The following is a 26,823-nucleotide window of genomic DNA, read 5'->3' on the forward strand; positions in this document are numbered from 1 at the left end:
AAACTATCCATCTGCCTACTTTTTATCCAAACCCACAGAATAAGGGGGAAAGAATTCTGCATTCTTTGGACATACACAGACCGCTACACTTCTGTTTGAACAGTACCAAAGCTTTCAGAAAGACTGAGCAACTACTAGTGGCATATGCTGCAGGATCACAAGGAAAGGCTATTTCAAAGCAGACTGTTTCAAAGTGGGTAGGCCACTGCATTCGTTTCTGCTATTCACAACATGGCTAGCCAGTGCCTAAGGGCATCAGGCCACATTCAACCAGAGCAGCAGCCACTTCAGCAGCCTTCCTCAGGGGAGTACCAACCAAAGACATTTTAGAGGCTGCTACCTGGAGTTCAGTGCACACCTTTACAAAGCACTATCCTTTACCACTCTACTCTAAATCCAGGGCAGGCTTTGCCACTGCAGTCCTGCAGGGCCTCATAGCCGCTCCTAATGCAATTTAGCTCCAGCCTCCCAACCATAGCTTTGGGATTCAACCCAAGTGTAATGACTGCAATAGTGAAACACGAAGAACATAGTACAGTTGTGTACACTTACCATAAATGAAGATGTGCAAGTGTATTCACTGTTGCAGTCCAGATTACCCACCCTCCATCCCCCATCTCTTTGCTGGAACTTATCTACACTTCTCTAATCTATACAACCTAGGTGGTGTATTTGCTTGTAGATGAAGGTGTTATATTTTTTTGGTGCATGCATGTTTTATTGGTATATTTTTAGCCTACCTTTTGGGGGCACCTGACATCTGGGGCAAGAAAAACTGAAGAAAATGGCGTCTGCTGCATCTTTTATACCCCTGGCACACTGACGTCAGGGAAGAGGCGACAGCAACCAACGCTGGACCTAGATTTTGGCATTCAGGCCGACTGAGGGTAGCCTGCCAGCAGGATAACCCAAGTGTAATGACTGCAACAGTGAATACACTCTAACATGTACATTTATGGTAAGAGTACACAACTGTACTTTCTGCAGCTTAAACATCAACCGACAGACTGACAAAACTTCACTCCCACAGCACAAGGAATCGGAGACAAGTCCACCAGTGAGTGTACTCCAGACACCACTACCTTCACGTTAGGAGGAGGAAGAGTTAGGGACTCAAAATAATTCGAACCCCAAAGAATGATGTGTACATTCTTAAGTGACTTGATTTTGTTCCTGATTGCAGCAGCAATGAACAGGATTTGGTAATTCGTGCAGGCAGGGAAAGGCTAACTAGGAGAGGTAGGTGTTGAGTGCATGTACTGACATTCCTTTTTAAGGTGAGGAATGGAGGAATACTGCAGATTTACTAGTGACTTCCATTGGAGACTTGACGCAGTGGCAGGCAATGAAGTAATACTAATTAATATGAAATATTAAGATTGTAAAGCACTGCCATGATATGTGCTCTTTGGAAGAATATTAAAAAATGGGGGTGGGAATGTCGTCCTACCTGTACTGAGTCCTGAATTCATGTGGCCTTCTGGAGATGTAATATTACCTTCCTTGCCTCAACGGGTCAGTGTCCACACAAGGCAACTCCAGAAGCATTCCAATGGCTGATGAGGCCAAAATCTACAGAATTCCATGCACTTTGAAGGATCACCAAATGGTTATAATGCAGTGCAAAGCTTGTGTAGGAGATTCAACTAACATTGAAAGATATTTTGCACATGGGCAAGCCCCACTGCTCACCTTAGACTTACGTATACCATCTCCAGGGTTGCACAACAGTGGAGAGAAAGGCAGTCTCTACTGTTGGTGAAAGTAGTTTCATAAGTACTAGGCTTGCTTGAGTTAACCTATCCCATTTGGTGTTAGGTTGGCCTTGCACATCCATTGGCAATAATTCTGTTACCTCTAGTGAAAATAACTGGGATCTTACCGTACATAATTTGATGGGACCCATGTACGAGATGGAGCATTTAGGAGCTGCCTCTTTGCAATAGTTGTACAGTATTCAATTTTTTTCATTCTCAGGAACTACCTTTGCCGACTTGACACGCCTCATGACTTAGATGGAGTGGGTCTGTGTTGGAGCATAATACACATAAGGTTGAAAAATAAATTTCCCAGATGAATGACATTGGGAAGGGGAGAAAGAGTGAGTCAGTAAAGGGAATGTGGCATTATGGTTGCTAGTGATGAGATATCCCTCAGAAATTAAACAAAATCAAAAGAGGGAGAGGTTTATATAGTACTGTTTATGCATCCTGTGTTTGTCTAAATTCCTCTTCAAAAATTAATATTCTGTTTTACTGTTAGATGACTGTTGGGTGGTGGTCTCATAAAGGCTGTAGTGGGCACAGGAAGTTCTTAGTCAGAACTGTGTATATACAGAGCCGAACAGACATCAGCTTGAGATAAAATGTCAGATAAGGAAATGAAATATGTAGCATGGCACAGTACCATCAGAGTAGTGCTGCATGGATAACAGGTATGGAGAATAAAGCAGAGGCAAAAGCATAATTGAAGAACTAGGACTGCAGAAGGCAGGGAGCGATGCTAATAGTCTGTAGCGTGCAGTCTCGAGCTTGTCCATCAGTTTCTGCTTGCATATTGTGCGAACTCTAAACTAACCACATTTACAACAAATTTCTTGTGTGGTATCTGAAATTGGGACGTGTGCCTAGTAGGCTTTATTGGGTTCAACAAAGGCAAAAATGAGTCCCAGTAAAGCAGGAATCAGAAGCAGATGGCGTTACATGTGGGTCATTGAAATGGATGTGCAGTTGAGAGTGGACTGGACTTGATAGAAGGAAAAGTAGAAATATCTTGGAGGTTCAGTGGGGAATTGAAGTTAAAGTAAGTTTCAGATGAGAGATGTGTGCAGAATGGGGAAGATTTTTCATGAAATTTAAAAAAGTCTTCGAGTTTAGCATGAGAAGAAAATGAATGTAGCTGATTAACAGATGATAGACTACTCAGTTATAAAAATATGCTCAGGAGATGAGATAGAGCAGTATTTTTACTAAGGAGAGAGGGCTGGTCTCACAGGTGAACTAGGCAGGGGGGGAGGGCTGGTCTCACAGGCGAACTAGGCAGCCGCCTAGAGCACCATGCTTGCAGGGATATTCTTTCCACATTTATTTATTTGAGCAACAAAATACATTTTCTTTGTTCTGAAATAAGTAAATGTCCTGTTTGAATGAAGCATGCCCACTGCATGACGGGTGCCCAGGGTGGTGAGTGTACTCTTCACGTGACTATTCAAGTCCAGCAATGTCATTTTAAACTTGAGTGTTCGGAGGTCCCGGAGCAGAGACCTTGCAGCTGTCAAATCTAGGCACACTTGAGCAAGAGTGAGTTTTTAAACAAGTAGTAGAAATCTCTAGATGTGAAGTTGTTCAGTCTCGCTGTTCATTCTTTACTGATGGGTTCGGAGCTGATTCCTCTGCTCCGATACGGCCAATTGCAAAGCTTGAGGTCTTAAAATAGCTCGAGGCCAACTCCCTATCCCATGATGCACCTGGAATTACCTCAGATCTAGTTTGCCACTGCAACACATTGGAGGTTCTGATTTAGCTCGGGCCAGTTAAGCTGTTTTTTCATTGCTTATTGAAAATTTTTGCTAGTTAGAATAGTTTAGGATAGTTGATAAAGCTCTTGTAGCTTTTCAGTGTTTTTTCCCTTCCCATTTAGTGTGCTTTAACAAATTTCTAGTGGCCTCTTTTAGGCCTAGTTTTAGTTTTTTCTCAAATTATAGTGTTTTTCAGTGACGTTTTATCACAGTTTCTGCTGTTTTCTTAGATGATCATTTGCTGTGTGGTCTCTCTAGCCTTCTGAATTTTTATAGATAAGGCTTAGTAGTTTATTATTGTTGAAGTTGTAGTTTCAGTAAACCGATAATTTTAGATAAGGTTGTTTTCTCAGCAGCTATCTCCATCTCTTTGCATAGTCTGCTTGGAATTTCTTATTGGGTGATTTCACATTTATACTTGTACTTCTGTGTGTGTGATTTAGCCTGCTTTTATTTAAGGCTTGTGCAAATAATTACTGTTGTAGTTTTTTGTGGTGACGGTAATTTTCCTAACATTACTATGGCTGACCAAGATAAGCACCCTAAGTCTGGCTTCAAGAAGTGGCCAAAAGATGTCTGTTACAGACAACCACGTTAATTGTGTTTACTGTCTAGGGGCTCTGCATTTGCAAGACAGTTGTTCTATTTGTCATTCCTTCTCCTCAAGCGTCCTGCAGGAAAGGAAGAGGAAACTCATCGATAGAGGGTTGTTGAAGCCTTCGTTTTAGGAAGCTTTGAGTGACCAAGATGGATCCAGCAAGTCCTCAGTCTTCCAAGACATCAGACTCTAAGAAATCGAAAAAGTCTTCGACTTTGGCTCCACTGCCATCGGAGCCAGTCGGCAGTCTTGGAACTGGTGTCCGAAGCACCTAAGAGTCCACTTCTCCAGTCAGTACCACCTTCGGTACCCTTCTTTCAATTATCTATCAGCCTGTCAGATCTGGATGAGGATCGTGTGGTGCAGAAGCTGTTACTGGCACCGGCCTTGGCAAAAATGTTATAGACTTCGACCCAAGTGGCTTTGGAGACGAAGACCCTTGCGCCGACTCTTAACTATTCCTCCGAGCCATGTTGGTCCTTCGGAGCCAGAGGAGGCAGACCTGATGTTAATGGAACCCTCTGAGCCGACACCTGCTCCAGCGTCTTCGGCTGCGTGCACTCTGACGTCCTCTGTGTCGATCGAAGACTCTAGGAGCAGACACACTCTGGTCGGGTCTGGGGAGGACAGTCGGACCGACTTGTTGGTTACAATTTTGCCTCTTAGGGCCTCTGCTCGGATGAGCTCAGCTCCTACCTCAGGCTCTGAGCCCAATGTCCCAGTGTCGGGGGTATAGACTGTTTCTTCAGATCAGTCGGCTCCCTCACATAGGAGTAGAGGTGCTTTCGATGCCATGAGGGGAGTAGTCTCCTAGGACATCCTCTACCACAGGTCTGCCTTCCTCCTCCCCTAAAGTGCCTGTGTCTGCTTCTGCCTCGCACGTCCTGACAAGCGTAAAGGCCCAGAGCCTCAGGAAGCCCCATTGGGTGGCCCCTGCTTTTACGGGACCTCACCAGAAGCTCCCACTGAAAAGTTTCCCAGGAAGAGATTGTGTAAGAGGAAACATCTAGACTCCCCACAGGAGTCTCTAACATCAGATACTGAATTTGAGTCAGAAGGGTCCCCACAGTCCCCCTCTGAGTATATCTCATTCACTGAGATATTTGGGCATAGGGGTGACTGACAGTCCAAAAGTCCTACCGAGGATGAGTCAGTTCTCCTGAAGGCTTTTGGGTCTCGGCCCTCCACCTCTTTGGTGTGTCTCCACCCTTCAATGAGCTGATGCAGCTGGTCTCACAAAGGGCATGGGAGTCTCCGGATACTATGAAGCCTGTCCCTAGGAGGCCTAATAAAATTATTTCTGCCCTCCTTGAGAAAATACTTTTAAAAAAATGTGTTCCAGTTGATGCCATGGTGGTGGCAGCAGCCACCAAAAAGGAAATGCCTGAGACTTCCTCGTCTATCCGTCCTCCTCCTAACAGAGACTCCAGGATTATGGATAGATATGGGAAGTGCACGTTTAGTTCAGCGACCTTTTCTCGCTCAACTATTTAACCCATTTTACCAGGTTACAAAGAGATCTCCTTAAGGATTTGGAAGATGCTCTTCAGGGCACAGTAGCTACAGGAGCTTCTGACAAAGTTGCTGTCCAGCTTGCTACCCTCAATTCTGTTGTCAGCTTATCCATGTGCCTCATCTGTTATGCAGCTGATGGAACGAGTAGGGCACCGAGCACAGGAGTTGCTCTTAGAAGACATTCCTGGATGCACTTGTGTTCCTTTGCGGAGCCCTTCAAGTCATCCATCGTGAACACTCCCTTTGATGGCTTGTCCCTTTTTGGGTGTAAAGTGAAGGAAACCTTAACCAGGTGTGGACAGGATGGAAAGACTCTGCTGTCGGGGTCCATTTTTCCGCCTCTACCCAACCCTACCCTAAAGGTCAAAGGGGAGGAAAAATGTTGTTCCGGAAAGCCCAAGGAGCCTTTCAGGACACACGTGGTGAACCTCCCTCCGGGGGCAATAATGGAAGACGCCACCCTCGTGGCAGAGGGTGTCCGCAACACCGGGGCAACAGATATCACTTCTGTGGGAAGCCCTACCAGCGGTCCTGAGAAGGAGGCCTGACTGTCCTGCTCTGGAGGCAGTCGGGGGTCGCTTATCTTTGTATCCAGATGCCTGGCTCAAAATAAGACATCTGGGTACAAAGTATCATTTCCAGAGGATACTTCATTCCATTTGCCACACTCCCTCCAATCATAAGAAAAATACCGGACGTTCTACCCAGTTACAGGAAACGGGCAACAATAGAGGTCCAAACGTTGCTAAGAAAAAGTCATCCAACCAGTCCCAGCAGACCAGACAGGATCCGGAACTTACTCAAGATTCTTTTTGGTTCCAAAGAAGACTGCAAACTGGAGACCCATATTGGATCTCAGCAGAATGAACCAATACGCAAAGAAAGAGACGTTTTGGATGGTCACGCTTCAGTCTATACTTCCCTTCTTAGGGAAAGACAATTGGATGTGCTGGCTAGATCTCAATGATGCGTACTATAACATAAAAATGGCCAGACCATCCAGGGATCACCTGCGCTTCTGGCTGGGAGCCAATTACTATCATTTTCGAGCCCTTCCCTTTGGTCTCACTACAGCCCCCAGAGTGTTCTCCAAATGCATGGCAGTGGTCACGGCTTACCTGAGGCATCTAGGATTCCAGGTGTTTCCATATGATTGGCTCCTTACCGCCGCCACCAGGCATCAACCCATTCAGGCAGGGAGTCCACTCTCACTCTGCAATCATCTGGGCATTAGAATCAACTCGGAAAAATCTGCCTTGTCGCCATCACAGCATATCGTTTTAATGGGGGCAGAGTTGGACACCACCACACTAAGGCTTCCAATAGAGAGAGTCCACCTTCTTCGTCAGCATTCTGATATCAAAAGACAGAGCACCAGCATCAAAAGTTCTGAAGTTTAGGCATGATGGCAGCAGCAATTCTAGCCATGCCACTAGCTTGTATGCACATGCGAATACTTCAGTGGCTGTTGTTCACTCAATGGTCTTACCAAGAGCTCCCCATGACTCGCACTGTAATGATCACAAATTCTTGCAAACAGGACCTTCAGTGGTGGTTGACCTCACTTCATGTCACAATAGGACGCTCATTTGTGCTACCCTCTCCAGCGGCCACAGTGACCACGGATGCTTCCCTGATAGGGTTGGGGGGGGCATTTTCAGGGAAAGACTGCCCAAGGCACATGGACCGATCAAGAGACACATCTGTATATCAGTGTCCTGGAGATGAGAGCAGTACTTCCGGCGTTGCAGTATTTTCAGGACTCTCTTCCTCTAGGTACGATTGCGATTCAGACAACTTGTCGGTCTGGTATTTGAACAAACAAGGAGGAACCAGGTCTTACCCCCTTTGTCGCGAGGCTCTCAGAGTTTGGAAGTGGGCTGTTTCCACCCTGCGCTTTGTTGGCAATGCACATCCCAGGGAAATCCAACGTGATAGCAGACAAACTGAGCAGGGCAATTTTGTTGCCCCACTAGTGGTCCCTTAAGAAAGAAATAGCGGACAGGATATTCCTCCGGTGAGGCCAGCCTTGCTGCAACCTTTTTGCCAGTCACATGAACACAAAATGCAGAAGCTACTTTGCCCTGATTCCCCCTCCGGGAGAAGCCCCAAGGGACGCACTTGTACACTATTGGCCTCCGGGTCTCCTATATGCATTTCCACCAATCCCATTGATACCCAAGGTTCTACAGAAAGCAAAAATGCTGGGAAGGACCATCATTCCAATAGCCCCTCATTGGCCTCATCAGATTTGGTTCCCCTTCCTTCGACTTCATCTTTTGTGGGATCCTTGGATTCTGAACCCAGTTCCAGACCTTCTGATGCACCCGTCGGGGATCTTCATCCCCTCTCTGCAGTCCCTGAAGCTGACAGCTTGGCTGCTCCAGTTCCCATCATAGCCAGGTTCCATAACCTCTCTAATGAGACAAAACAGATCCTTTTGTCTTCTCATAAATCTTCTACTAGGAAGCTGTATCTTGGCAAATGGAAAACATTTTCTGTATGGGTCTCCAAAAATATTGATCCTTATCAAGCCCCTATGGCTTCTATCTTAAGAGTTCTTGACTATGATTTTCAACAAAGGGGCTGCAGCAGCAACAGTTCGGGTTCAGTTGGCTGCTATTTCTAATTTTCATCCTGGATTCGAAGGATTGAATATTATGTCACACAAGTTATCCAAAGCCTTTCTCAAAGGGACCTTTCATATTAGACCACCTGTGAAATCTCCCTATTCTCCATGGAATTTAAATTTTATACTTTCCCGCATAATTCTTCCGCCATTTGAACCAGCTTCATCTTGTGATCTCAAATTTTTGTCTTGGAAGACCACCTTTTTGTTAGCTATTACTTCTGCCCACAGAGTGTCAGAGCTTCAGTCTTTATCCATCAAGCCTCCCCGTTTGATATTCCATGCTGACAGAGTCTCACTTAGAACAAATCCCTCATTCTTGCCCAAAGTTTGCACTGAAACCAATCTCAACCAAGTTATTGATTTGCCAGTCTTCTTCCTCAACCATTCCAATAATTTAGAGTATATGCTGCACAAACTTGGTCAGGCAGCTCAAATTTTATTTGGTTAGAACAAAAGATTTCAGAAAATCAGACTAGCTTTTTGTTTCATTTTCAGATGCCAGGAAGGGGAGACCAGTGGCTAAAACAACTTTGTCTAAATGGTTATCTGATTGTATTACCTTTGCCTATTCAGCTGCCAGTATGCATTTGCAACATAAGATTAAAGCTTACTTAACCAGAGCAGTTTCTACATCATCTGCCTTTTCTGCCAGACTACACATCGATAACATTTGTGCAGCAGCTACTTGGTCAAAACCTCATACCTTTATCACTCATTACAAAGTTGACAAGGCCTCCAGGGACAGGGTCTCCTTTGGATCCACGGTTCTGAGAAATATATTCCCATGAGCCACCCGAGATTGATGGTGCTTGGGCTGCTACCCATTAGTAAAGAATGAACGGCGAGATTGAACAACTTCACATAAAGAAGTTATGTACTTAACATAACATTCCATGTGAGTTCATCTCGCCTTCATTCTTACGTCTCTCCCTCCTACCCCCTCCTGGGCTGATAGATGACTGAGATGCTGGATCAATCCTGGTTACTCAGTCTTTCTGTGCCTTTCTCTTGGGAGTGAAGAATGGCATATGGTATTGTTATATGCCGCAAACAAGATCTGAGGTAATTCCAGGTGCATCATGGGATAGGGACTTGACCTCAAGCTTTGCAGTTGGCCGTATCGGAGCCGAGGGATCGGCTCTGAACCCATCAGTAAAGAATGAAGGCAAGATGAATAACTCACATGGAACGTTATGGTAAGTACATAACTTTAGGGGCATTCTGCAGAATTCTGGACAGTTGAGAGGGATGGTGTGAAATAGAAACTGTGAGGTAAGTATTTTTTTTTGTTACAGTGATGTCAGTGATCAACCAGACATTTTTTGCAGTATTTCTAGCTGTGTGATTTATGTGGAGTAACTTGAAATACTTTAATATGTAGCATCTTGTCTGTGTAGACTGGAGTAAAGGTGAAATATATTGCAGGACTGTCAGACAGCATGGCTACAACTGCAGAGTTTGGGTTGGCTGGATGGATGAAGTAACTGTCACTGATATCTTGTCATTTGCGCAGTTTTAAGCAGACCCTTTCTGGCTTTGCAGGACTAGTGTGCATTTCTGAGAAGATGGACTTCTTAACTGGACACTGGCTAATATACACAGAATAGGAATAGATGAACTCTCTGCTTAGTTTAGCAGAAGCATATTGGTGTCAAGCGGGAGTGGAAATCAAACCAGAAGTAGATAAAAATCAGGCAGCAACTGCATGTGCCAAAAAAATGAAAGAATATAAGGTGATGGATCAGACGAGAAGGCAAGAATGTGGAATTTGCATAAATATAGTTGTAAGTATAGTTGTAAGTATAGGAAACTCTTGGAACAACCTCATGTTGATCAGGATTGAATGCAGGAATGGTTAAGGAGAGGTGAATTTAAATCAAAATGTGAAAAATTTATTTTGGTGGCCCAAGATAGTGGACTTGCATACTCTTTGGTTTACGAAGTCCATTGAGCAAGTGGGAGTAACGGACAAATGTAGGTTTTGTAAAACAGAATTGGAAACTGTCTTGCATCTTGTTGCTGGTTGTGATATACTAATAGCAGGAGGACTGTATACTGAAAGGCATAGTAATGTGGCAAGACACTTGCATTGGGTATTGTGCAAACATTATAATATTGAAGTAACTGAAAAACACTGGAAAAATGAGCCACTAAGCATTATAGAAAATGATGGAGTTTATATCGTATGGGATCACTCATTACCAACATTTCAAAACATACAGTGGATATAAAAAGTTTACACACCCCTGTTAAAATACCAAATTTTTGTGATATAAAATGATGAGATCACAATAAATCATTTCAAAACTTTCTCACCTTTAATGTGACCTATGACCTGTACAACTCAATTGAAAAACAAATCTATTAGGGGAAAAAAATATAAAAAAATGAAAAAAAGTACAATAAGCTGGTTGCATTAGTGTGACACCCTTGAACTAATACTTTGTTCAAGCACCTATTGATTTAATTACAGCATTGTCTTCTTTGGTAGGAGTCTATCAACATGGCACATCTTGACTTGGCAATATTTGCCCACTCTTCCTTGTAAAACCGCTCCAAATCTGTCAGATTGCGAGGGCATCTCTTGTGCACAGCTGTCTTCAGGTCACTCCACACAGATTTTCTATTGGATTTAGGTCTGGGCTCTGGCTGGGCCATTCCAAAACTTTAATTTTCTTCTGGTGAAGCCATTCTTCTGTTGATTTAGATGTATGCTTGGGGTCATTGTTGTGTTGAAAGGTGAAATGCCTGTTCATCTTCAGCTTTGTAGCAGACACCTGAAGGTTATGGGCCAAAAGTGACTGGTGTTTGGAACTGTTCATAATTCCCTCCACCTTGACTAAAGCCCCAGTTCCAGCTGAAGAAAAGGAACCCCAAGGTATGATACTGCCACCACCATGCTTCACTGTGGGGATGGTGTCTTTTTGGTGATGCAAAGTGTTGTTTTTTGTGCCAAACGTACTTTTGGAATTGCGGCCAAAAAGTTCAACCTTGGTCTCATCCAGACCACAACACATTTTCCCGCATGCTTTTGGGAGACTTGATGTATTGTTTTGCAAATTTTAGCTGGGCCTGGATGTTTTTCTGTGTAAGAAAAGGCTTCCGTCTTGCAACCCTACCCCATAGCCCAGACATACGGAGAATATGGGAGATTGTTGTCCCATGTAGTACACAACCGGTACTGCCAGAAGATGTTCTTCGTGTTTCACTGTTGCAGTCATTACATTTGGGTAATCCTGCTGGCAGGTTGCCCTCAGCCAGCCTGAATTCCAAAGTCTTGGGTCCTGCGTCGGCCGCTGTCACCCCTACCCTGACGTCAGGTCGTCAGGGGTATAAAAAAAGCGTCCAACGCCATTTTCTTTAGTCTTTCTTGCCTCGCGGTGCCAGAAGCAGAAGCAGTTCGCAAGTGCCGGTCGGCCAACTCCTGAGATTTTCGTGTTCGAGTTTCATATCCAAAGTCTACAATAAAGCTAAGTACCCTGTTGGGGAAACTTTTTTTCTTGCTCCAGACCGATGTCAGAAAAAGTTAATAATTGTATTTCTTGTGGGAAGCAAATACCTCATAAGGATTTTCATACTTACTGTATTCCTTGCCTAGGCCCTGATCACAATGTTTCTGGTTGTCGGTTCTGTGCTAGATTTAACCAATGCACTATTAAGCGTCGGTATGATTTTGCTTTAAACTATTTTGGACGCAGGTTTAATTATCCAGAAATGTCGTCTGATAGCCATCCGACTACCGGAGTTCACAAAAAACGTAAAGAAAAGGAAAGAGAGAGACAACAGAGGCCCAAAACAGACAACAAAGCTTCTCCTAAGCCAGTCGCTGGTTCGCTGGTCCTCAGTGAGGTGCTTTCGCAGCCCCTGACGCCTGCTACTTTAGAGTCGCAGGCCGCTACAGACTCCCACGTGGAGTCGGCCATGCCACTGGAAACTCAAGGTATTGGAACCTCTGATATTATCCCTTCAGATGGGTCCGGAGTCACTGAGCAGGCACCGGCTTCTGAATGTGTATTCAGACCTAAACATCTTTACATCAAACTTACTTCAGCTTCAAAGGCAAAGACTAAAGTACCTTCCAAAGCAAAGAAACAAACTCAAGAGCCAAGTGGTCAGGCCTCTATGCCCAAAAAACAGATGCTCAAAATGGCCGAAGACTTGATTACCTTGATCAGGGGTTCCCACCCCCCTCCTGATAAGAGGCCTAGGCAGGAGACTGACTATGAATCTTCAGATCAGGTTTCCATTTCTTCTGATTCCTCTACTGATCAGGAATATTCTCTTCCCCCCATGAGGATTCTGATGCTGAAGAATCTATATATTCATCTTCTCCTCCAGAGGACTATTCTTTTGGGGAAACTTTGCATACCATGAGGGAGCATTTCTACTGGGAGAGCCAAGATTTTTCAGAATCTAAAAAAAGAGTCTCAGAGATTTCCTTTTACTACCTCAACACAAGCCACTAGCCATCCCACCTGTGTTAGACATTGTAGATGTGTTTTCGGAGTCTAGTCTTACCCCTGACTCCTTACCTCCAGCTCCTGTTAAGCCTGACCGATATTACACAGTTCCTGATTCCCATAAATTCCTTTTTAAAAACCCTGCAGCAGACCCAGAAACTATTTCTCAGGGTCCCAAAGGAGTTAAGGCTTCCGCTGCAAAAAACCCTACCCCTCTGACAAAGATTCTAGGGCACTGGATAGATGGGGGAAAAAGGTTTACACATCTGCTACCTTGGCTATAAGGGCCTTAAACTGTCAGTTTCATATACTCAAATATCAGCAACATGTCATGGCATTGCTTAAACAGAAAATGTTGTTAAACCCTGAATGTGCAGAAAACAAGGAAATGCAAGATTTATTGCATGCAGCTGAACAAGTTGGAAAGCATACTTTGCAATGTGGTTTTGATTCTTTAGAGGCCTCCTGCAGGGCCGCAGTTACAGGTTCTGTAATTAGGAGGCATGCTTGGTTAAGGGAACAAAATCTGCCTGATCATGTTAGTTAAATTACTAGATGCACCTTTACAACATGATACTTTATTTGGTGTTAAGGCAGAAGAGGTGCTAAAGAAAATGGAGGACAAAGCTAAATCTATGCAAACGGTCAAAGATTTTTTTACAAGTACAGCCACCTAGGTTTAGTAGACACTGGCCAACAAAGAATTGGTCCTTTCCTGTGTCAGACAGACCTCAAAGGGGCAGATCCAGACGCCCTAGAGGCAGACCCCAGGCGCAAGGTTCATATTGCTCAAAGCATTGGGGGGCTTCTACCTCCAAAGTTTCAGAAGACAAATCACAACCATACAGGAAACAGTCCCAATGACCTCCCCTGCCTGCACCAAGCAGTTATCTCCTGGCAGCACCCTTAGGGGGAAAATTAGCACTTTTTTTCTCATAATTGGCACATTATAACCCAGGACAATTGGGTCCTAAATATCGTGTCACAAGGCTACAAGTTCCATTTCCATACCCTGCCAAAGGAAAACGGCTGGCCAGATCTGCCAAAAATCACTGGACAGAGGCACAAAAACAAGTCTCATCCCTCATGGACATGGGGGCCATTCGACCAGTACCAGAGCAAGAGCAGGGACACGGATTTTACTCAAGACTGTTCTTGGTACCCAGAAAGGGTAAGGCCAATACTGGACCTATCTATTTTGAACACATTCCTGGATATTCCAAAATTCAAGATGTTGACTTTGCAGCAGCTTCTGCCCATGCTGGGCAAGAACGCTTGGCTTGTGACTTTAGACCTGAAAGAGGCATACCTATATGTCCCAATCAGAAAAATATGCAGAAGATACCTCAGATTCAAGGCTAGCTCAATGCACTACCAATTCTCTGCACTGCCCTTTGGCTTATCTACTGCGCCTAGGGTCTTTACAAAGTGCCTGGCACCAGTAATTGCATTCTGCAGCCAAAGAGGAATACAAATATATCCTTACTTGGACGACTGTCTAATTCAAGCAGAGAACAAGGACATTCTTCTACAGCATCTGGCATTTGTGAAAAGACTTCTAGCATGCCTAGGGGTACACAGTCATTGAAAAGAAATCAAAAATAGTACCCGCTCAAGAGATAGTATTCCTGGGTGCAAGCTTAAATACAACTGCCCAGATGGCTTATCTCATGCCAGACAAACAAAGGCAACTGACTACCTATTTCAAAATGTTGGCAACAAAGGCCCAGTTATCTGCAAGAAAAATTCTGCAGGCTTTGGGCTTCATGGCATCCTGCATCCTACTAATTCCATATGCTAGACTGCATATGAGGAAACTTAAATGGTACCTAAGAAGTGTTTGGACTCAACATTGCCACAGCCTGGAAACTATGATTACGCTCATTCCCTGCCTACAACAGGAGTTTCGATGGGCAAAGACTTGTCACCAAAACAAGGGACAGCCATTCTCATTACCCCCAGCCAGGCAGACACTAACAACGGATGCATCAGATTATGCCTGGGGGGGCCCACATGGCAGGAAGATGCATTCAGGGCTCATGGACCTCAAACCAAATGTATCTACATATCAATCAAAAAGAAATGCTAGCAGTTCAAAATGCCCTGACGGCCTTCAAGGACCTACTTCATCCAGGACAGCTACTGATAAAGACCGACAACACCACGGTCATGTGCTATATAAACAAGCAGGGGGGCACACATTCTTACCCCCTTTGCAGACTAGCCATGACTTTGTGGGACACGGCATTGACTTACCAAGTACATCTGTAGGCACAATTCCTACCAGGATGTAAAAATGCTCCGGCAAATGAACTAAGCAGAAACCTCATGGATCCCCACGAGTGCCACCTGGATCCGCAAGTCTTCAGCATGATAAGGAAATGGGGATCCCGGACATATATCTATTTGCCTCCCCTCAGAACTACCAACTAAAAAGATATTCTGCACAAGGATTTATCATAGAAAAGCATGAAAACTGGACACCCTATCAGTATATGCCTTTCCTCCTCTGCCTCTCCTCCCCAAGGTACTCCTAAAGGTCAGACAGGAGACGCCAAAGATGATACTGATTGCCCCAGACTGGCCCCACCAGTACTGGTATCCAATATTAAGGAGCTTGTCTCAATGCCCAGCTTGGACCTTACCTCAAATACCTCATCTACTGTCCCAGCGAAACAGTCAGATCCTGCACAGCCAACTCAGAACTTTAAATCTGACAACATGACAAATAATGTAGTCATACAAAACACACCTCTCAGTAAAACTGTGATGGATGTCATTTTGGAAGCCAGAAGGCCTAGTACTAAAAAATCTTATGCTGGAAAATGGAAGAGATTCTGTGCTTGGAACCAGGCACAAGGAACTGATACAGCTGTGCCAAATATTCCTCAGATGTTGCAATATTTAACTGAGATGCTGGACAAAGGCCTATCTTTTTTGTCTTTTAAAATTCATGCCTCTGCCATTTTGGCTCATTACAATGTAGAGCCACCAATCTTTTCTCATCCCTTGTTAAAGCAGTACCTCAGAGGAGCCAAAAATGTAAGACCTCAAAGGAGATCACCAGTGCCTGCATGGGACCTCAATTATGTCTAGGGAAAAACTCACCCTGCCTCCTTTTGAGCCAGCTGCTACTGCTGATATAACGTTTTTATCTTGGAAAACAGCTCTGCTCCTAGCAATAACTTCTGCAAGACAAGTTTCAGAGCTACAGGCACTCATGGCTGTGGAACATTTTATCATTTTTTATCCAGACAGGGTCTCTCTGAGGACAAACCCAACATTTATGCCTAAGGTGGTGTGCAGTGCAGCTCTCAACCAAATTATTCACCTGCCAACCTTTTATCCAAATCCACAGAACAATGGGGAGAGAATTCTGCATTCATTGGACGTACACAGACAGCTTAGGTTCTACTTGGACAGAACCAAAGTTTTCAGAAAGAACAATTACTAGTGACATATGCTGCAGGATCACAAGGAAAGGCTATCTCAAAGCAGACTATTTCAAAGTGGATAGGCCACTGCATTCTTTTCTGCTATCTATCTACACCATGGCAAGCCAGTACCTAAGGGCATTAGGCCACACTCCACCAGAGCTGCAGCCACTTCAGCAGCCTTTCTCAGGGGAGTACCTACCAAGGACATTTTAAAGGCTGCTACTTGGAGTTCAGTGCACACCTTCACAAAGTACTATCATCTGCCATTCTCCTCTAAATCCAGGGCAGGCTTTGCCACTGCAGTTCTGCAGGGCTTCATAGCCACTCTTAATGCTGTTTAGCTCCAGCCCCCCAACCTTAGCTTTGGGACTGTACCCAAATGTAATGACTGCAACAGTGAAACACGAAGAACATAGTACAGTTGTGTACACTTACCATAAATGTAGATGTTCGAGTGTATTTACTGTTGCAGTCCAAGTTACCCCGCCATCCCCCTTTTTCTTCTGATAGAACCCATCTTTCCTTCTCTGATTTATACAACCTATGTGGTGTATTTGCTTGTAGATGAAGGTAAATTTTATATTGGTGCATGTAGTTATACATATCTAAATTATGGCCACCCTCTTGAGGGGCACCAGACATTTGGGGCAAGAAAAACTAAAGAAAATGACGCCGACTGCTTCTTTTATACCTCTGACGACCTGACGTCAGGGAAAGAGTGACAGCGGCCGACGCAGGACCCAAGACTTTGGAATTCCGGCCGGCTGAGGGCAACCTGCCAGCAGGATTACCTAAATGTAATGACTGCAACAGTGAATGCACTCTAACATCTACATTTATGGTAAGTGTACACAACTGTACTTTCCTGCAGCTCCTTCAGTGTTGCTGTAGTTCTCTTGGCAGCCTCCATAATCAGTTTTCATCTGGTCTTTTGATCAGTTTTGGAGGGACGTCCATTTCTTTGCAGCATCACTGTCCCATACTTTCTCCACTTTTTGATGACTGTCTTCACTTTGTTCCATAGTATATCCAATGCTGTGGAAATTTTTTTGTACCCTTCTCCTGACTGATACCTTTCAACATTGAGATCCCTTTCATGCTTTGTATGCTCTGTGCGAACCATGGCTTTTGCTGTAGCAGGCAACTGAGTAAATGTCAGGAAATCCTACTAGGACAGCTGAACCTTATTTGGGGTTAATCCAAGTCTGTCTAATTTATGACAGGTGTGTATCCAAGAAGACTGAATGCTGTAATTAAATCAAAAGGTGCTTCAACAAAGTGTTAGTTTAAGGGTGTGCACACTTATGCAACCAGCTTATTGTATTTTTTTTTTTATTTTTATATTTTTCCCCTAACAGATTTGTTTTTCAATTGAATTGTACAGGTTATAGGTCACATTAAAGGTGAGAAAAGTTTTGAAATTATTTATTGTGGTCTCATTTTATATCACAAAAACCTGGCATTTTAACATGGGTGCATAAACTTTTTATATCCACTGTAGATGCTAGAAAACCAGATATAGTAGTCCATGAAAAGAAGACAAAAGTGGCATTGACCTTTGAAATTGCTACACCCAGTGACTAGTGTCTTACGTGGAGAGAGAGAGAAAGTCATAAAATACCAGGATTTGCAGGCAGAAGTGAGGGCAGTGTAAAAGGATACCCAGACAGTTCCAGTAGTAGTAAGAGCAACAGGTCTTAATAACCAGAGAGTTTACAGTCTTATTTAAATATGTTACCGATATATGCAAGTCTGTATGAATTGCAGAAAGTTTCCTTACTTAGGCACATTGCGGGTGTTGCGATGAGCTTTTTTGGCTAACATCAGAGATTGAAACAATACTAATTTCATGAACTTTTATCATACTTTGACTTAAGAATAGGGTCCATTCCCATCATGGTATTAGAAACCCAAAAGACTTGAAAAACATTAAAAAGTAGGAATTATTGCTGGGGCTAATCAGTGGAGGAAGTTGAGCAGTTGCCTGCTGTTTGCTTGTTGTTCTTGCATTGCAGGATTAGTGTGATTTGAAGCAACTTGGAATATTTTTAATGTGTGGGAAGTTTGGCAACTAATTAATCCTTCGGATTAAACTATGCAACAATACATATACATAGCAACAAATATTTCTGCCTGTTCAGTTTGCGCACTGTACTCCTGTTCATTGTATATAAATCAACAAAGCTAGAAAAGTATAAAAGAGGAAGTGTTCAGTTCCCTGCAGAGACTTTAGTCTGCTATTGTAGATGTGTTTGATTTTTTCTCAGCAGTCTTGTTTTGTTCAGGTAGTTGGTTGGAATTAAATGTAGCTTCTGTTGTCATTCTGAATTCTTTTACATCCCCCCCCCCCCAAGCATTATTTATTTTATTTGTATTTAACATTTGTTTACCGGGAAAGTCCAACTGGACACGGTCCTTTTACAGCAAAGGCCCGGGGAGAAAAGCTCAGTGAGTAACAGTAAATTTTTATGCACACATTACAGTAATCAAAAAGTATAAAGTAAACAAAATGTAGTATACATAACATACAAATTTGTTACATCTTGACAACAAAACCTAGGCTTTGAACATGGCTAGTACTATTTGTAGGTATGACATGTCAAGATATAAGGTTGACAGGTTGGTAGTAACAAAGGTTTAAACACTGGGGGAGAAGTTGGATATGTTTTTTGGTGTACTGTGATGAATCAGAGCACTCATGAGGTGTTAGTACAGGAACATAGCCACTTATTTTTTAGATAAGCTTTAAGTGATGGCTTAAAGTGGTTAGTGGATGAGATTGAGAGAATGGAGTTAGGGAGTTCCATATACGAGATACATAGTTGGAAAATAGATTCTCCTGCAGTGTTGCCCTTGGAGACTGTAAGTTCTTGTTAGAGCGAAGTGGTCTGCTGGAACTCTAAGTAAGGATGAGATTTTGTAGTGCAGGGATTCTAGTTGGTTGTGTTACAGTTTTGTGAGTTAGAGAGAGTTGGTTGTAAAGAATAATGTTGGGAAGCTCAAGCCATTCTAGTATCCTTAAAACTGTGCAATGATGTGTTCTATATGGGCAGTCAGATGCAAACTTATCAATTTTATTATAACATGCTTCTAGGTTAGATACGTCAGTTTTCCTTAGATTAGTTAAAATTGGAGAGGCATATAGTAGAGTGGAGAGCAGATGGGTTTGTGCTAATGTAATTTTGGCCATTGTGGCCTGGAACCTTTTGTGCCTATATAGACTTCCAAGTTTCTTTTGAACTTTTTTATAATTAAGGAAACATGCAAGTCAAATTTTAGGGTATTGTCTATTTGCACTCCAAGAAGCTTTGTGTGGGTTGTCTGGGAGATCCCAGTATTGTCTTTGGCTATTATGTTAAATGTTGGGCATGAGATAGATTTCTTGTTAGGTTGGAAGAGTAATAATTTAGGTTTGTTTGGGTTCAGGATTAGATGGGCATTGGCTAACCATGTTTCAACAGAAGTGAAAGATTCCCGTATTTGAGAATGAAGAGTTGATGGAGAAGTGGCTGCACAGATAAGTGTTGAATCATCTGCATACTGTATTATAGAATCATGTGGAGTAGCTGTGTGTAGATTATTAGTAAAGAGGGAGAAAAGGAGAGGGCCCAAGATAGATCCTTGGGGGACACCAATGGATAAAGGAAGGCATGGAGATAGGTCACCCTGCCATAGAACAGATTGTTGATGGCCAAATAAATAGTTATGAAACCATGCTGTGGCAGATGGTGAGAAGGATAGTTCAGTTAGTGCATCTATTAGTTTGGAATGGGAGACCATATCAAAGCTTTTGATAGGTCTAGAAAGATGACAGATACAAAATTGTTGTTATTCCTGTGATGGTTTACGGTATTAGTGAAGGATGAGAACTGTAGTGGTACTATGTGATGGGTGAAACCCATGCTGAGTGTTTGCGAGGTTATTTGTTCGTAAGAATTTCATGACCTGGAGATGAATACATCTTTCTGGTATCTTAGAAAGAAGTGAAAGAATAGCAATTGGCTGATAGTTTGTCAGTTCTGTGGAAGGTCCCCTTTTATGAAGTGAGATTACATGGGAAATTTTCCACAGCTGAGGGACCTTGTTTTCGAGAATGTATCTATTTATAAGGATTGATACTGGGAAGGCTATAGATTCAGCTGCACTTTTGAGGTATTCACTGGGTAAGTTATCTGTGACAAGTGTAGAAGGTTTTAGTTTCTGTAGTAGTTTTTTTTATAGTGGCTGTAGGAACTAGGGAGAGAGAATGAGGCATTGCTAGTTGTGTAGACTTGGCTGGTTTGGTATCAGGAGTAGGAGTTTATTTGGAAAGGGCAATTATAGATTCAGTAAAATGTTTGTTAAAAATGGTAGCTTTGCTATCGGAATTCTTGTGGATGTTTGGCATTGGTGTAGTAGGTTTTCCTGGGTGAAGGATTTAGTTTATAGCTGGCCAGAATTTTTGAGGGTTTTTTTGATGTGTGCTTTGAATGTTATGATGGAAATTTATTTTATCCTGTTTTATTTGTTTTTTTTTTTTTGCCTTATTTCTAAGTTCTTTATACTGTTGTTTAGAAACTGTATTAGTCTTGTGCCATAGTTCCCAGGCTTTATCTCTAGTTTTCAGAAGGGCTCCAGTGTCTCTGCTTAGCCAGGGGGCATAGTTTGATTTTACTCTGATGGTTCTAACAGGGGCATGTGCATTTAATATATCTAAGAAAGATTTATTAAAGTGGTTCACTGCATCATCTAGGTCAAGGCATTTGAGTGGAGTCCAATTGCACCTTTGTAGGTTAGCTAGGAAGTTGTCAAGATTAAATTTTGTTTTTTTCTGAGTTGTTTAAACATAGTAGGTTTTGGTGGGAATATGTGTTGTCGTATAAGAAATGTGGGTAGGTGGTCACTCAGACCATCAGGAAGACAACCTGATTATAATGAGTGAGAGAAGTTATTTAGTAATATCCAGTCCAAGGTGGATTGTTTTTTACTAGCTTTATCTATTCAGGTAGGTTCTTGAATAGTATGTGTAAGACCATGCAAATTTGTGATGGATGGGGTGATCTGTATTGCATGCAAACCAGTCTAAATTAAAATCACCTAGTATGAATGTCTCCTGACTAGGGGTACTACTTGCCCAATGCAGTAGACATTCTATAACTGGGGCATTATTTCCAGGTGGGATATAACAATCAGTTATATTGTGTGTTTCTTGAATTTGTGGTTAGTGTGGTATAGATAATTTCTGCACTGTCCAGTTGTGCGGTTTTGCATTCAAGAAAAGTTAGTGAGATGGTAGTTAGAGGACAGCAACTCCACCTCCTCTCTTGTTGTCTATCCACCCGTAGTATGGAGTAACCTGGGGGTAGTATTTCATTATCTTTTGTACTTGGTTTTAACCATGTTATTGAAAGTGGTTTTGCTGGTCATTTGTTTTGTGGCTCTGTGATCTGCCTGGCTTGTGAATGGCTGGATACTGCCTTGTTCTCTCTCTGTTCTTGGTCAGCCCTTCTTGCATTTTTTGCAGCTCTTAAGTACATGTTCATTATTCACACAGCCTTTAACTACAGCTGGAAATAAAAATGTTTAGTATTGCTGGATGCAAAAGTGTGAATGTCAGGTTTATTTCACTGTACTTTTTAATGACAGGAACAAACTTCTTTTTTGCCTTTTTCATCCAGAGTAGTCGTCATCAACATATAGTCTAGTGTCTTTGTGAGAGAATATTTTTGCCTTACTGTACATAGAATTAATTTTTTTGCTGGTATAACTGACCTTTATCTGCAACTCCTTTACCTAATTTAGCTTTTTTCAGGTATTATCGTGAATTTTAGATTCTCCTCCTTGGCTTCTCCCCCAGTTTTGTTAGTTTGAAGTTACTGGTACTTCATCTTCAGTTAAATTTTCCATTATTTTTTTTTCTGGAATTGGAACTCCTGACAGAGCATCCATTTAATGCATCCTGTGTAGCAGCCAGTAATAGAAAACAGCTGAAGATATGAACTCAGCACTCCACTTTTACCCTCTGTGTGCATTTGAGTAATTTCTTCCATTGAGGCACCTGCCATTTCCTGTTCTGTCAGTTCACCCCTGATTAGTTTGGCAGTGTGGTATATTCCCTGTAGCTCACTTTTTCTCTTGTCTTTTGGATTATTTTTTTTTCCCACTTTTCCACCTCCTTTCTTAGAAGTACTACTGAGATAGATTGGAAACACCCCTGGATTGCTAATCTTGGCAGGCAAATGGTTACTAGCTTTTTGTTCTTTTTTTTTTTTGTTAGTTTCTGTGGAGGGAGAGCTGTATTTACCTGTTTGTAGGCTTGCAGCCAAGCCAGACGTCCCAGTCTATATGGGAAGGTATTTACACTCCCACAAACCAGCAAGCATGTATGGCTGATCCTTGTGGCCAAAAGTCAACACCAGATTTTCCAAAAGAAACAGATTATTTAAAACAGGATGGCACTTTATTTTAACCTATAAAGAAAATAGATGGATTATTAAATTTGCGGGACTTTTTGCACCAGGTCTCAATGATAAAATGTAACTTAAGTAGATATAACTAAAGGACTAATTTTTTTAGGGGGGGAAGTGATGTCATAAGAAATCAAGTTTTGGGTGTATTTAAGGTAACTGTTTATTACTATGGTTATCACTGATGAAGGCTGTGCGCCAAAACCAGTTTGATCTGTGTGTATTGTGATACTTTAATAAAGATTCTATTGTTTCAGACGTCCTTAATGTATTCACAACCGTATTTTTTTCTTGTGCCTTTTATCCCCTGTTGCTTCTTAGTCATAAAGATGTTCTGCAGTTATCAGCCCCATTCATTCAACCATAGGATGAAAGACCATCAAGGGAGACTGCTATCCATGCAGTAGTCTTAAGAATTTTTATTTTAGCACTAATATCCTTTCCCAGTGATTTACAAGTGCACTCCGATGCAGAGGTCTGCAGTCCCTTCTGCTGTGTGCATACGCATTTCTGTACATGCATCATGAAGACTGCCATGTTAAAACTGACTGAGCCAAGCTTATGTCAGTGCCCTATTCTCTGTATGAGGTGTGCTTCCTCATGTCACCAGAGGTGCTGGCATTGCAAAGAGCTGGACTGACACCCCCCCCCCCCCCCAAGAGGGGCAGACTAGCACTGACCAACCAGCTTGTATAGCACACGCAACACTAACTGATCTTGAGTCTTCTGGATGAGAGTGTGGGTTTCATCCATCTATGCCATGGAGCCATTCATGAGGGACTTTGTAACGAATTGCTCATCTGGAAATTTTAACTCATTCTTGGGTATTCTCTTTCTCTTTCTCATTCTTTCTCTGTAATTGTTTTGGGGGGAGGGGTAGGTCCTTGGTGGTGGAGTTGCGTCCTTTAATGCAGTCACAAAGATCACTGGTTTGGGATAAGAATTGAGACAGGGTAGGTGAGTAGCTTTTATGGGTAGAGCACTGTGATATAACTCAAAACTGGGTATAAAAGAAGTTTTTTGTTAGGCACACACCAGAAGGTTCCTCATGAAGATGTCCAAAGATGACAGCAGCACAACTTTTTTTGTATATCAGTTTTCCCCTGCTGTTCAAATTTCATGTTTGCTTAGACTCTTCATGTTTTTCTCCATTTAGGGATCAGAATGGATTTCGCCCATACCAGAATCCTATGGGATGCAACATGAGAGTACCTTTACATGCAAATTCCACTTCAGCTGCAGCCATGAACATGCTTCCAGGACAGAAAATGGCACCAGTACAGATCAGGAACTATATGGGTGATCCTCTTCGAATGTCTCCAATAACTGCTAATAAGTATATTGCAACAGGTTCAATGGGTCCAACAAGTCATGGAGGCATGGCAGTGATGCCAGCGGCAGCCTATCAGAATTCCTATGGACTTCCCATGAATAGCCCGCCCCATGGCAGTCCTGGTTTAAACTCCAGTCAGCAGAATTTAATGGTTTCTCCCAGGCAACGAGGGAGTCCAAAGATGACACCGGCACAGTTCTCTCCTGTTTCAGGTATTTTCTTTTCTATTGTGTTACATTACTGTAAATTAATACTGGCTAGTCTTTACATTTCTGGTGTTAGAGCATAAACGCACATAGCTCATGGTTACCTTACCATTCAGCACCTTTAATGAGATTTACTCATGAAGTGCATCAAAATTGTTTGGCTGCTTGACATTCTTTGATTAATTTATTTTGCGTTGTGGTTTTCCATTTCATGTTTTTGTTTTAATGTGTATCTGGAGAGTGAATACCATGCATGGTATGGTGTGTCAGCCTCATAAAGAAACTAACAGGTGTGCTTGCAGGTTTCAGATTCCACACAAGGATTACCACAACCACTGTGTGTACTGCCTAGGTCTGGATCACAGTGTCACTAATTTACAGATTTACAAGAGCTTTCATCTAAGGGCTATTAAGAGAAGGCAGGAGGCCATTCAGGGACACCTAAACAGTATGGAGTTTGTCTGTTTCTCAGACCAGTCTACCAGGGATGTGGAATCACTGCAGCAGGGCAGCATGAATATCCCCCTTCATTATTACTTGGATGGGTTCGAAGCTGATCCTCTGCACTGACTCTGCCTAATACACCAGCCGGAAGTCTCAAACTTGTGGCAAGGTAGGTATCCCATGATGCAGTGGTGCATCTCTCCCGATCTCGTTTGCTGCTTTACAAGGTTGGATGTTCTCGTCTTGGCCATGGCTACGTTTTTTTGTCTTTTGCATTCTATTAGTTTAAACTAGTTAGAATTTAGACATTGGTTATAACACTGTTGTGTGCTATTTCTTGGCCATCGTTTTGTTTTGCAAACCTGTACTTGTATCCCATAGTTATCTTACTGTAGTGGTGTGTTTTTTTTCTAGTCACTTAATTAGCTTGGTTAGTTCAGTAGCTCGTTTAAGTTCGAGAGCTAATTGCTGGTTTTAGAGGGCTACTAGTGTTAGTGTAGTCTATCTCCTTTTATTATACCTTTCTAGGTCCTTTTAAATTAGAGGTCCTAGTGCTCGTTTTAGTTAGAAAAAAACTAATTCTATTTATATTTTTTCGATGTGCTGTGTGTGTTAAATTGGTGTGCTTATATATTTCTAGAAGTGGTGAGAGTTGTTACTTGTTTATTATTCTTATAGGATCTTTTTCTTTCCTAACATATCCAAAGAGACTAGGGCGAAAGAACATAAGCCTTTGAGCTTTAGGAAATGTCAAAAATGCACCCAGAAAATGTCTATTGCAGATGGATATGGCATTTGTGTCTATTGTTTAGGAACTATCCATCGCCAGGAAAATTGCACTTTCTGCCACTCCTTTAGTGCACGTGTGTTGCAGGAGTGGAAAAACAAAAAGATTGTCAAAGGGGTCTTGCGACCTTTGACGAAGCTGTACAAAGTGCTGCTTCTTCTTCGTCCTCTTCATTTAAGAGGGACAAACCAACTAAAAGGCCATCTCCTGTCTCTTTGGCTCAGTCAGAGCCCCCTGAAAAGTTGTCAGAAATTTCACAACCATCAACCTTCTTGGCTCCACAGGCTTCGGAACCAACTGAGATTGTTGACAAACCTGGTTCTTTGGCTCCAAGGTCTTCAGAGCCGAAAGAAAGCGTCTCGGAGCCGGTCCATTGATATTCCACCAGTCTCACCTACTTTGAGATCTCCCACTCTGGAGATATCTCATTCACCAACTCTATCCTCCAGGTCCTCTAGGAGCCTATCTGATGATGACGTGGAGCTGGTGGTGCGCAGACTTTTGAAGTCGCTGGCACTAGCAAAATTGTTCTCTGCTCCAACCCAACAGGTTTTGGAGCCTTCTAAGAATGTTATATCCACTGTCATTCCTCCTCCTCCGAGCCATGCTGAATCTTCGGAGCCAGAGTGCCAAGTACCACTTGCTGTAGACCTGTCTGTTCTGGGACACACCCCCCCCTCGGAGATTATGGCACTGATATCTGCTCTGACACTGTGCCATCCGGGGTGTCTGGGAGACAAAGTGCTCTGGTAGGCTGGGGGGGGGGGTGCTCGGACCAGAGTTTCTTCAGTTTTGAGCCTACCCCTTGGTGCATTGGCTTGGGTGAGCTCTGCTCCTACATCAGCTTCAGAGCCAGTCTCTCTCAGCCCGGGGGTGTCTTCTGTTTCCTCGGAACCGGAGATATCCACGGAACCAGTGGGTTTGACTTTCGAGCTGTGTGTGCTTTCCCCCTCTACAGCTCTACACAAGGATACTGGCATTTATCCCCCCAAAGCACCTGCTACTGTCTTGGCACCACCCCATCCACAGGATAGCAGAGATTCAGAGCCTCAGGAACCCCCATTGGGTGACCCCCCCCCTCTTCCGAGGCCTCCCCAGAATACCCTTCCGAGGAGCCCCCTCGGAAGGACATGCAAGAGGAAGCGCATAGACTCCCCTGATGAGTTTGTCACCTCAGGCACTGACCTGGAGGAGTCAGAAGTGTCCTCATGGTTGTCCTCTGAAGATATCTCATTTGCAGATATCCTTGAGATCCTAAAGCAGAGAGGCAGCTGGAAAACCATAACACCTTCTGATGAGTCAGTGTACCTGAAGGCCTTTGGATCTCATCCTTCAGCCTCCTGGGTGTCTGCCTTTTGATGAGCTAATGGAGTTGGTCAGTTGAAAGACATGGGAGTCATCTGACACTATGGAACCAGTCTCCTCGGAGGCCAAACAAGTTTTTGTCA

General features: G+C 43.0%; 1 protein-coding gene across 1 annotated transcript in view; it reads left to right on the forward strand.

The window, feature by feature from the left end:
- The window catches only part of NCOA3 (nuclear receptor coactivator 3), a gene marked incomplete in the record, with an annotated part of 973,610 nt that overhangs the window by 582,598 nt on the left and 364,189 nt on the right, over positions 1 to 26,823 (forward strand). The window contains 1 exon segment of the mRNA XM_044089911.1: positions 23,762 to 24,150. Coding sequence (XP_043945846.1) covers positions 23,762 to 24,150 — 389 coding nt within the window.

Source organism: Protopterus annectens, chromosome 12.part0 (genome assembly GCF_019279795.1).
Source record: "Protopterus annectens isolate FY-2018-M chromosome 12.part0, PAN1.0, whole genome shotgun sequence".
In the NCBI taxonomy this organism is placed as follows: Eukaryota; Metazoa; Chordata; order Ceratodontiformes; family Protopteridae; genus Protopterus; species Protopterus annectens.